Source organism: Tachyglossus aculeatus, chromosome 21 (assembly GCF_015852505.1).
Source record: "Tachyglossus aculeatus isolate mTacAcu1 chromosome 21, mTacAcu1.pri, whole genome shotgun sequence".
Classification (NCBI taxonomy): domain Eukaryota; kingdom Metazoa; phylum Chordata; class Mammalia; order Monotremata; family Tachyglossidae; genus Tachyglossus; species Tachyglossus aculeatus.
The window spans coordinates 10,143,274-10,155,944 of NC_052086.1; the positions used below are offsets into that span (position 1 = coordinate 10,143,274).

At 51.0% G+C, this 12,671-nt stretch overlaps 1 protein-coding gene across 1 annotated transcript; it reads left to right on the forward strand.

Annotated features, from left to right (window-relative positions):
- The first annotated feature begins 10,201 nt into the window (after positions 1-10,201).
- On the forward strand, positions 10,202-11,902 carry C21H16orf91 (chromosome 21 C16orf91 homolog). Its single transcript, XM_038763459.1, has 2 exons — positions 10,202-10,268; positions 11,098-11,902. Exons 1-2 carry the CDS (start codon positions 10,237-10,239, stop codon positions 11,462-11,464), a joined length of 399 nt encoding a protein of 132 aa, XP_038619387.1. The 5' UTR covers positions 10,202-10,236; the 3' UTR covers positions 11,465-11,902.
- The last annotated feature ends 769 nt before the right edge of the window (positions 11,903-12,671 follow it).

The window sequence follows — 12,671 nt, forward strand, 5'->3', positions numbered from 1 at the left end:
CAGTCTAGAAGGGGGAAACAGACAACAAAACAAAACAAGGAGGCAGGGGTCAATACCATCAGAATAAATAGAATTATAGCTAGGTACACACATCATTAATAAAATAAATACAGTAATAAATATGTGCAGATAGACACAAGTGCTGTGGGGAGGGGAAGGGGTAGGGCGGGGGGGGGGAGTTGGGGAGGGGAAGAGGAGCAGATTGGATGTGGGGGGCTCAGTCTGGGAAGGCCTCCTGGAGGAGGTGAGCTCTCAGTAGGGCTTTGAAGGGAGGAAGAGAGCTAGTTTGGTGGATGTGAGGAAGGAGGGCATTCCAGGCCTGAGGTAGGATGTGGGCCGGGGGTCAACGGCAGTACAGGCGAGAAGGAGGCCCAGTGAGGAGGCTAGCAGCGGCAGAGGAGCGGAGGGTGCTGGCTGGGCTGGAGAAGGAGAGAAGGGAGGTGAGGTAGGAGGATGGAGGCGAGGGGATGGACAGCCTTGAAGCCCAGAGTGAGGAGTTTTTGCTTGATTCGAAGGTTGACAGGCAACCACCGGAGATTTTTGAGGAGGGGAATGACATGCCCAGGGCATTTCTGTACAAAGATAATCTGGGCAGCAGAGTGAAGTATAGACTGAAGCGGGGAGAGACAGGAGGAGGGGAGATCAGAGAGGAGGCCGATGCAGTAATCCAGTCGGGATAGGATGAGAGATTGAACCAGCAAGGTAGCCGTTTGGATGGAGAGGAAAGGGTGGATTTTGTGGCTAAAGAATAATAATAATAATGGCATTTATTAAGCGCTTACTATGTGCAAAGCACTGTTCTAAGCGCTGGGGAGGTTACAAGGTGATCAGGTTGTCCCACGGGGGGCTCACAGTCTTCATCCCCATTTTCCAGGTGAGGTAACTGAGGCACAGAGAAGTTAAGTGACTTGCCCAAAGTCACGCAGCTGACAGGAATAGAATTCAGGACTCCCGATTTGCAGCTCTAGCTGGCAGTTCCTGCTTGGGTCTGGCTCCGAGAGCTGTTCAGCTCCCACCTCTGTGGCTGCAACTTCCAGGACCAGCCCAGGTAGGGGAGTGAGGAACTGGGATGGAAAATTCAGGGAATTCTGGATGGAAGGGATGGGAGACGGCGCTGCCGGGGCGCCCCCTGTTGAACATTCAGTGCAGGTGCAGGGCCCTCATTCATTCATTCAATCGTCTTTATTATTATTATTATTAATAATAATAATAATGACATTTATTAAGCGCTTACTACGTGCAAAGCACTGTTCTAAGCGCTGGGGAGGTGATCAGGTTGTCCCACGGGGGGGCTCACAGTCAATCCCCATTTTATAGATGAGGTAACTGAGGCCCAGAGAAGGGAAGGGACTTTCTCCAAGTCACACAGCTGACAATTGGCGGAGGCGGGATTTGAACCCATGACCTGCGACTCCAAAGCCCGGGCTCTTAAGCGCTTGGAAAGTCCAATTCGGCAACGGATAGAGACGGCCCCTACCCAACGACGGGCTCACGGTCTAGAAGGGGGAGACAGACAGCAAAACAAAACAAGGAGACGGGCGTCAATACCATCAGAATAAATAGAAATATAGGTATAGATACATCATTAATAAAATAGAGTAATACATATGTACAAATATACACGGGGAGGGGAAGGGAGTAGGGCAGAGGGAGGGAGTGGGGCAATGGGGAGGGGAGGAGGAGCAGAGGAAAAGGGGACACTCAGTCTGGGAATAGACACATTCTTCTTACAATTATGACAACTAACAGACACATTGCTGCCCAGAACGAGCTCACAGTCTAAAGGGGTGCCTGGGGGAGCCCGGGCCACTGGAGCGGGTTAGCATTATTAGTCACTCTGTGTCAGTCAGTCATATTTAATAAGCGCTTACTCTGTGCACAACACTGTACAAAGCCTTGGGAGAGTATGATAGAACAATGAACAGACACATTTCCTGCCTAGAATGAGCTTATAATAACAATAATGGCATTTGTTAAGCGCTTACTACTATGTGCAAAGCACTGTTCTAAGCGCTGGTAGTCTAGAGGGGGAGATGTGGTGTAATGGATAGAGCACGGGCTTGGGAGTCTAGGCCTGAGAATTGGGTCATGGGTTCTAGTCCTGACTCCGCCACTTGGAGCAAGTCACTTCACTTCTCTGGGCCTCAGTACCCTCATCTGTAAAATAGGAATTGAGGCTGTGAACCCGATGTGGGACAGGGACCGTATCCAACCCGATTAGTTTGTATCCACTTAGTTCAGTGCCTGGCACATAGTAAAAGCTAAACAAATATCATAATTATTATTACTATTAGGAGAACTTTGTGTACGTGTATTTTTGTAATCATTTGTGCCAACGCTGTTTGTACGAGGAATAGTAATGGTATTTATCGAGCACCAACTGAAGGCAATGCACTTGTCTTATGCTGTCGGGTCGTGTCCGACCCATAGCGACGCCAAGGACACATCTCTCCCAGTACGCCCCAAATCCATCTGCAGTCGTTCTGGGAGTGGATCCACAGAGTCTTCTCGGTAAAAATCCAGAAGCAGTCGACTCAAGTCTCCACCTTCGACTCTCTCCCATCCCGCTGCTGCCTGGCACAGGGGAGATTTGAGGGGATGGCGATGGAGACCGTGAGCCCCACGTGGGACGGGGACTGTGTCCATCCTGATATGCTCGTATCCACCTGAGCGCTTAGCACAGTGCCTGGCACACAGCAAGCGCTTAACAAATACCATAATATGATGCTCTGCCCACAGTAAGTGCTCGATAAATATCATTGCCTGATTGAATGTGGGCACATTTCCTGCCTACAAGGAGCTTTCCACTCTAAAGAGGAAGACAGACATAGAATTCTTCATAAGCAATGGAAACAAAATAAATAAAACCCGAATGGACAAGGGAGTAAACATACCTGAACGCAAGGGTTGAGATTGGGTGGATACTTTTACCATACTGTATCTATGGTGGATAGATCCCAGCCCTGGGAATCAGTAGGTCATGGGTTGTAATCCTGGCTCCACTACTTGTCTGCTGTGTGACCTTCGGTAAGTCACTTAAATTCTCCATGCCTCAGTTCCCTCATCTGTAAAATGAGGATTGAGACTGTAAGCCCCACGTGGGACAGGGTCTGTGTCCGACTTGATTTGAGTATATCCACCCCGTCACTCAGTGCAGTGCCTGGCACATAGTAAGCACTTAACAAATACCATAATTATTAATGTGACAGTACAACAGACACATTCCCTGCCCACAGGGAGCTTGCAGTGTAAAGGGGGAAACAAGCATTAATATCAATAAATGAAATTATAGAGGAGGACTTAAGTGCTGTGGGGCTGGGAGGGGGGATGAATAATAAAGGGTGCAAGTCAGGGGGATGTAGAAGGGAGTGGGAGAAGAGGAATGGAGGGCTTAGTCAGGGAGGGCCTCTTGGAGGAGATGGGCCTTCAAAAGGCTTTGAAGAGGAGGAGAGTCACTGTCTTTCAGTATGAAGGGGGAGGGCATTCCAGGCCAGAGGCGAGACGTGGGCGAGAGGTCAGCGGAGAGATAGACGAGATTGAGGGACAATGAGAGGTTGGCATTAGAAGAGCAATGTCTGAGGGCTAGCATGTAGTAGGAGAGTAGCGAAGTGAGGTAGGAGGGGGGCAAGGGGATTCATTGCTTTGAAGCCGACGGTGAGGAGTTTCTGTTTGACGCGGAGGTGGCTGGGCAGTCACTGGAGTTTCTTGAGGAGTGGGGAAACACGTCCTGGACGTTTTTGTAGAAAAACAATCCGGGCAGCAGAGTGAAGTATGGAGTGGAGTGAGGAAAGGCAGGAAGCTGGGCGGCCAGCAAGGAGGCGGATAGACTTATCAAGGTGGGCTAGGTTAAGCGATTGTAGTAACGCAGTAGCAGTTTGGATGGAGAGGAAAGGGCAGATTTTTTGCGACGGTGTGAAGGTCGAACTGATAGCATTTAGTAGTGGATTGAATATGTGGGTTGAATGAGAGAGAGGAGTGGAGGACAATGCCAAGGTTAAGGCAGCAGAAGCCCTAGCAACAGTAACCACAGCAACTTAGCTGAAGGTCAGAGCCGACTCTTCCTCTCACCCGGTTCCGCTCCTGCTCCCTTCCCTCTCCTGACCTCAAGGCTCTCAGGACCAAACAGGTGGAAATGGAAGGGGAAATCCAGCCTAGGGGGAAGAGGTGGGTGGCCGAGGGTTGTCAGAGGCGACGGCGGCGGTGGTAGTGGTAGTAATAATAATAATAATAATAATGTTGGTATTTGTTAAGCACTGACTATGTTCCAAGCACTGTTCTAAGCGCTGGGTTGGGGGGGATACAAGGTAATCAAGGTTGTCCCACGTGGGGCTCACAGTCTTCATCCCCATTTTCCAGATGAGGGAACTGAGGCCCAGAGAAGTGAAGTGACTTGCCCAGAGTCACACAGCTGACAAGCAGTGGATCTGGAATTCGAACCCATGACCTCTGACTCCCAAGCCCGGGCTCTTTCCACTAAGCCACGCTGCTTCTGTAATAACTAGTAGTACTGGTTACTCTAATAACTGCTTCTCTAATAACTAGTACTAGTAGTAATAGCCTGCCTGCTTTCTTTACTCCTCGACTGCACTGACCTCCTGCTGCATTCAATCATCCATTCATTCATTCAATCATATTTATTGAGTGCTTACTGTGTGCAGAGCACTGTACTAAGCGCTTGGGAAGTACAAGTTGGCAATATATAGAGACGGTCCCTACCCAACGACAGGCTCACAGTCTAGAAGGGGGAGACAGACAACAAGACAAAACGTGGATAAGTGTCAAGTCATCAGAATAAATAGAAATAAAGCTAGATGCACATCATTAACACAATAAATAGAATAGTAAATACGTACAAGTCAAATAAATAGAGTAATAAATCTGTTCAAACATATATAGAGGTGCTGTGGGGAGGGGAAAGGGGTAGGGTGGGGGGGGATGGGGAGGAGGAGAGGAAAAGGGGGGGCTCAGTCTGGGAAGGCCTCCTGGAGGAGATGAGCTCTCAGTAGGGCTTTGAAGGGAGGAAGAGAGCGAGCTTGGTGGATGGGCAGAGGGAGGGCATTCCAGGCCAGGGGGAGGATGCGGGCAGGGGGACCATGGTGGGACAGGAGAGCAGGAGGCCCAGTGAGGAGGTTAGCGGTGGCAGAGAAGCGGATTGTGCAGGCTGGGCTGGAGACGGAGGGAAGGGAGGTGAGGTAGGAGGGGGCGAGGGGATGGACAGCTTTGAAGCCAAGAGTGAGGAGTTTTTGCCTGATGTGTAGGTTGACTGGTAGCCACTGGAGATTTTTGAGGAGGGAAGTAACATGCCCAGAGCATTTCTGCGCAAAGAAACGCTCATCACCCACTCACCAACTTTGCCACCCACCCAATCTCATCTTCTCTAGCCACTGCACAGTCTCTCCCCTCGCCAACTCTGACATCCCTCCATCTGAACAAAACCTCCTCACTTGCCTCCTCTCCCATACACCTCCTCCCCGTAAATCCATCCTATTCCCCCACAGAGACTTCCGATCTTTTGACCCCATCCAATTGTCTCAAGTCATCGTGCTCCATTTAGCCTCCGTACCCAAACTATCTTCCCCCGATGACCCAGTTGACGCTTCAAACACTGCCCTCTCTCCTGAACGCAATTCACTCGCTCCCCTATCCCTTCATCAACCTTTTACGACTAACCCACAACCCCATATCACCTCGACATTCCACCTGCTTCGCTCTTGCACCCGAGCAGAGAGCTACTGATGGAAATCCAAGTATTGGGCCGACCTCATTCACCTCCAGTTTATCCTTGTGTGCTTCAACTCTGTCCTCTCCTCTGCCCGCAAAATGATTTCTCCCTCCTTATTGTCCCCCATGCCCATTGTGCTCGCCAGTTGTTTCAGACATCTTATTCCCTCCTCAAACTCCTTGCCCCTACTGACCTGGCCCCCTACTTTATTGAGAAAATTGACACCATCAGACATAAAATCTAAAATCTCCCCTGCTCTTTCTCAGTCCCTCCCCCTTCCTGGCCCTTCTTCAACTCTCCCATTTATCCCAGCAGTATCTCAAGGGACCATTTCCTGCCTTCTCTCAAAATCCACCCCCTGACCCTTCTCACCTTATCAGAACACTTGCCTCCTCCCTTCTTCCCTTCCTAACCGTTATCTTCACCGCTTTCAAACAAGCCCATGTTACTCCTATTCAAAAAAACCCAAAAAACCTTCCCTTGACCCCACGGCTCCCTCCAGTTATCACCCCAACTCCCTCCTACCATTTATCTCCAAACTCCTTGACCAAGTTGTCTACATCTGCTGTCTTGAGTTCCTCTCCTCTAATTCTCTCCTTGACCCCTTCTGATCTAGATTCTGTCCCCTTCACTCTACAGAAACCTCCATCTCAAAGGCTACCAGTGATCTCCTTTTTTCTAAATCCAACGGCCTCTACTCCAGCATAATTCTCCTCTACCCCTCAGCTGCCTTTGGCACTATGGACCACCCTCTTCTCCTGGAAACATCATCCCACCTCGACGAGTGGCAGAGCTGGGATTAGAACTCATGACCTCTGAACTCCCAAGCCCGGGCTCTTGCCTCTAGGCCATACTATTAGACATGGTCCCTGTCCTTTGAGGATTTCACAGTGGTCCCCAAATGATGGGCTATAACAAAATCAGCAGATCAGCTGCTATTGATGCTGTCTACTTGTTTTGTTTTGTCATCTGTCTCCCCCTCCTAGACTGTGAGCCCGTCGTTGGGTAGGGATTGTCTCTATCTGTTGCCGATTTGTACTTTCCAAGCACTTAGTCCAGTGCTCTGCACACAGTAAGCGCTCAATAAATACAATTGGGGACGGCTCCGGTAGGGCAGAGAGGAGGGAAGACCACCCTCCCCCGCCGGTGGTCAAGTCCCCCGACGGGGTGGGATGGCGGGTGACCGAGCATATGTCCCAGCATATGGGTCACCTCTTATCCGTGGAATTTCCAATAAAATCGCGGCTCAGCCTCCGGGCCAGCCTTATCAGCGGCTCCGGGAGCTGCGGGCCCAGCCCCCACAGCTGGGAGGGAACCGGTCCCTGCCCTGGCACCTCTTATTGATCGGCCCCGGGGAGAAATCGATGGCTCCAATATGTCATTCCTCAAGTGGCGCTCCAATAAATTACACCCGCTGTTAAGCACACAAGTGCCGCCTGCCACCTCCGCTCTTTGTGGGCAGAGCTCGCCCCTTCCTAGCTCCCCTCACTCATCTCCTCCTCCAGCCCAGTCCTCACACTCCTCTCCTCTGCCACTCCCCCATCTCGCCACCAACCCCTTTCCCATGAGCCTGGATCTCCCTGCCCCTCCATATCCGCCAACCCACCCCTCTCTCCACCTTCAAAGCCTTATTCAGGTCACACTTCCTCCAAGAGGCCTTCCCCGATTAAGCTCTCTTTTCCCCCGGCTCCTTCTCTCTTCCTTGTTGTCTATGTACAAAGCTTTGAATTATATATTATAAATTACTTCTTCATATTAACGTCTGTCTCCGCCTCTAAGCCATAAACTCATTGGGGACGGGGAACATATCTACCAACTCTTGTTGAATTGTACTCTCTCCAGTGCTTAGTACAGTGCTCTGCATGTAGTTAGCATACCATGAATGATTGATTGATTGATGTGTTGGGGACTATTTGATTGAATTACTGATCCTCCCCAGCCTGGGCAGTATTATCATTCCCTGAAATACCGCTTAGTGGCCAAAGCCCGGGCTTGGGAGTCAGAGGTCATGGGTTTGAATCCCAGCTCCGCCGCCGCTTATCAGCTGTGTGACTCTGGGCAAGTCACTTCACTTCTCTGTGCCTCAGGGACCTCATCTGTAAAATGGGGATTAAGACTGTGAGCCCCATGTGGAACAACCTGATTACCTTCTATCTACCCCAGTGCTTAAAACAGTGCTTGGCACATAGTAAGCGCTTAACAAATACCATCATCATCATCAACCACCAAATGAAGATTATGGATTATTAAAAAATAATCCACCTGATAATAATAATAGTAATAATGATGGCATTTATTAAGCACTTACTATGTGCAAAGCACTGTTCTAAGAGCTGGGAAGGTCACAAGGTGATCAAGTTGTCCCACGGGGGGCTCACAGTCTTCATCCCCATTTTCCAGATGAGGTAACTGAGGCCCAGAGAAGTGAAGAGACTGGCCCAAAGTCACACAGCTGAAAGTTGGCGGAGCCGTGATTTGAACCCATGAACTCTGACTCCCAAGCCCGGGGTCGTTCCACTGAGCCACGCTGCTTCTTTAATGGTATTTAATCTAATGGTAATAATGATATTTATTAAGCGCTATGTGCCAAGCACTTGGGTAGATACAAGCTTAATCAGATTGGACACAATCCTTTTCCCATATGAGACTCAAAGTCTAAGTACAAACAGTGCTTAGGCCATAGTAAGCGCTTAAAATGGACCATAACTAAGTACGAGGGACTAGGATTTAATCCCCATTTTATAGATGAGGTAACTGAGGCCCAGAGAAGTGAGCTGACTTGCCCAAGGCCACACAGCAGACAAATTGCAGAGCCGGGATTAGAACCCAGGTCCTCTGACTCTCAGGCCGGTGCTCTTTCCTCTAGGCCACACGGCTACTCTGCTAACCATTAGATACCTGTCTCCTTGTTTTGTTTTGTTGTCTGCCTCCCCCCTTCTAGACTGTGAGCCTGTTGTTGGGAAGGGGTTGTCTCTGTTGCTTCAAGCGCTTAGTATAGTGCTCTGCACACAGTAGGCGCTCAATAAATACGATTGAATGAATGAATGGCTACTCTGCTAACCATTAGATGCCTGTCTCCTTGTTTTGTTTTGTTGTCTGTCTCCCCCCTTCTAGACTGTGAGCCCGTTGTTGGGAAGGGATTGTCTCTGTTGCTTCAAGCGCTTAGTATAGTGATCTGCACACAGTAAGCGCTCAATAAATACGATTGAATGAACGAATGAATGGCTACTCTGCTAACCATTAGATGCCTGTCTCCTTGTTTTGTTGTCTGTCTCCCCCCTTCTAGACTGTGAGCCCGTTGTTAGGGATTGTCTCTGTTGCTTCAAGCGCTTAGTATAGTGCTCTGCACACAGTAGGCGTTCAATAAATACGACTGAATGAATGAATGGCTACTCTGCTAACCATTAGATGCCTGTCTCCTTGTTTTGTTTTGTTGTCTGTCCCCCCCCTTCTAGACTGTGAGCCCGTTGTTGGGAAGGGATTGTCTGTTACTTCAAGCGCTTAGTATAGTGCTCTGCACACAGTAGGCGCTCAATAAATACGACTGAATGAATGAATGGCTACTCCGCTAACCATTAGATGCCTGTCTCCTTGTTTTGTTTTGTTGTCTGTCTCCCCCCTTCTAGACTGTGAGCCCGTTGTTGGGAAGGGATTGTCTCTGTTGCTTCAAGCGCTTAGTATAGTGATCTGCACACAGTAAGCGCTCAATAAATACGATTGAATGAACGAATGAATGGCTACTCTGCTAACCATTAGATGCCTGTCTCCTTGTTTTGTTGTCTGTCTCCCCCCTTCTAGACTGTGAGCCCGTTGTTAGGGATTGTCTCTGTTGCTTCAAGCGCTTAGTATAGTGCTCTGCACACAGTAGGCGTTCAATAAATACGACTGAATGAATGAATGGCTACTCTGCTAACCATTAGATGCCTGTCTCCTTGTTTTGTTTTGTTGTCTGTCCCCCCCCTTCTAGACTGTGAGCCCGTTGTTGGGAAGGGATTGTCTGTTACTTCAAGCGCTTAGTATAGTGCTCTGCACACAGTAGGCGCTCAATAAATACGACTGAATGAATGAATGGCTACTCCGCTAACCATTAGATGCCTGTCTCCTTGTTTTGTTTTGTTGTCTGTCTCCCCCCTTCTAGACTGTGAGCCCGTTGTTGGGAAGGGATTGTCTCTGTTGCTTCAAGCGCTTAGTATAGTGATCTGCACACAGTAGGCGCTCAATAAATACGATTGAATGAATGAATTGTACTTTCCAGGCGCTTAGTCCAGTGCTCCGCACACAATAAGTGCTGAATAAATACCGTGGAATGAATGAATGACGGAAAGTCACGTGTTCGAATTTGGCCCGTGGTGGAGCACGTGACCGCCTCGGGCGCGAGCCAGGCAGGGCCTCCCCGACGTCACTTCCGGCGTGCGCGTGTCCGGCGCGCGGAGGTGTAAAGAGAAGGGGTCCGCTCCTCGCGCGCGCCGGAAGTGACGTCACCGCGCGGCCTCCCTGGGGGAGGACAGGCCAGCATGAGCTGGGCCCTGTGGAGGAGGGCAGCCGGGTGAGCCCTGCTTGACCCCTTGACCCCTGACCCCCTCCCTCTCTCCCTATCCTTTGCCCCCCTTCCTCCATTCATTCATTCATTCAATCAATCGTATTTATTGAGCGCCTACAGTGTGCAGAGCACTGTACTAAGCGCTTGGGAAGTACAAGTCGGCAACATCTAGAGACGGTCCCTACCCAACAACGGGCGCACAGTCTAGAAGGGGGAGACAGACAACAAAACAAAACATGTGGACAGGTGTCAAGGCCATCTCTTCCTGCCCATCCCCTGCCCGTCTTCCTCCTTCCCTGCCCAACCTCTGCCCCCTCCCTCCCTTCTTGTTCACTCTCTGCCCACCCCCTGCCCATTCCCTGCCGCTCTCCATCCCTCCCTGCCCATCCCTTGCCCCCCTCCCTCCTTCCCTGCCCACCCTCTGCCCCCTTTCTTCCTTCTTGCTCACCCTGTGCCCACCCCTGCCCACCCCTGCCCCCTCCATCCCTTCCTGTCCACCCTCTGCTCTCTCCATCATCATCATCATCATCATCAATCGTATTTATTGAGCGCTTACTGTGTGCAGAGCACTGTACTAAGCGCTTGGGAAGTACAAGTTGGCAACATATAGAGACAGTCCCTACCCAATAGTGGGCTCACAGTCTAAAAGGTGGGCTCATAGTCTCTCCCCTCTCCATCCCTCCCTGTCCACTCTCTGGCCCTCCCCATCCCTCCCTGTCCACCCTCTGGCCCTCTCCATCCCTCCCTGCCTCCCTGTCCCTCTCCCTGCCCTTCCCGCTGACCCCCTCCGTGTGTCCCTCTTCCCGTGACCGTCCCTGTCCTCTGTGTCCCTCAGGACCAGCCGCCTGCGGCCCCCGGCGCCCATGCAGAGCCCACGGAGCCTCCACCCGAACCGGACGCCCGAAGCCCAGCCTGAGCCCGCCGACCCTGACCGGCCCATCCACTTCTCGTCCAGCAGAGGCAACCCGCGCCGTTGGACGGTGGCCCAGTCCCTGGGGAGCGACGCCCGGAGGCCCCTGTGGCAGGTGGTTCCCCTCAGCCTGTCCTTCATGGGGCTGCTGCTCTGGTGCTTCCTCAGGACGGAGACGGAGACGGACCGCTGGCTGGCCGAAGTCCTGGAGGGCTCGCCGCTCCTGCCCCCAGATGGGGACGGACCCGCCCAGGCACCCCAGGGGCCGGCGGGGCCGGGGGCCGGGACTTGACCCGGCCCGTGGGACCCAGTGGAATGGCGGGGTGGTGGGGACCCCTGGGTCACCACGGTTCAGCCCCCTGCCCTAAGCGTGCCTGGCTTTGACAGGGCCGCGGCGGGACCCCCTCCTTGCTCCCACGGGGAATTCCACTGCAGCATGGCCAACGTGCTCCCTGACAGGACAGAACCATCGGGGTGGGACACGAACCATCACGGGCCGCCAGGTTTAGGGCCTTCCCTCACACGTTTGCCATGTGACCGAAACGTCAGGGGACCGTCCACCAGCCTGCCGCCTTTCCGGTCCGGACGAGGCTGCTCAAGAAAGTAGCCCGGGCCACCGTCCCTCTCATTGTACCCGACCGGGTTGGGGTGGGAGGCGGGGAACCGTACCTTTCATCTGTTTTGGGACAGGCACTGGGAACTCAAAAAATAAAGTAAGTATGGCCTTTGAGTCACTCTCAGTCAATCAGTCAATGGTATTTATTGAGCGCTTACTGCTTGCAGAGCACCGAGCGCTTGGGAGAGCATAGTACAACAGAATTAGCAGACACATTCCCTGCCCATAACGAGCTCGCAGTCTGGAGGGATGAGCTAACAGCCAAAGATTGAGTTGAACAGGGATCTAAACTGTGAAACTTGCTGAGGGCAGGGAATGTGTCCGTTCATTGTTATATTGTACTCTTCCAAGCGCTCAGCACAGTGCTCTATATGCAGTAAAGTGCTCAATAAATACGATTGAATGAACGAATGAGTAGTCAAAGGACCCCAATCCCATCTAGTCCCGTTATCTGTCAGGGATTTCTACAGATTGATACTCAGGAAGAACATTCATGTCTAGGTGGACATAAATACCAGTGGTATTTATCATATATGTTGCTGATTTGTACTTCCCAAGCGCTTAGTACAGTGCTCTGCACACAGTAAGTGCTCAGTAAATACGATTGAATGAATGGTGTTTGTTAATCAATCTGTCGTATTTATTGAGTGCTTACTGTGTGCAGAGCACTGTACTAAGCACTTGGGAAGTACAAGTTGGCAACATATACAGACAGTCCCTACCCAACAGTGGGCTCACAGTCTGAAAGGGGGAGACGGAGAACAAAACCAAACATACTAGCAAAATAAAGTAAATAGAATAGATACGTACAAATAAAATAAATAAATAAATAGAGTAATAAATATGTACAAACATATATACGGGTACTGTGGGGAAGGGAAGG

Excerpts from the sequence above, each read along its gene's own strand:
- C21H16orf91 (XM_038763459.1), top strand. The coding sequence starts at position 10,237 with ATGAGCTGGGCCCTGTGGAGGAGGGCAGCCGG. Across the intron at positions 10,269-11,097 it reads CTGTGGAGGAGGGCAGCCGG|GACCAGCCGCCTGCGGCCCC; the intron begins GTGAGCCCTGCT and ends TGTGTCCCTCAG.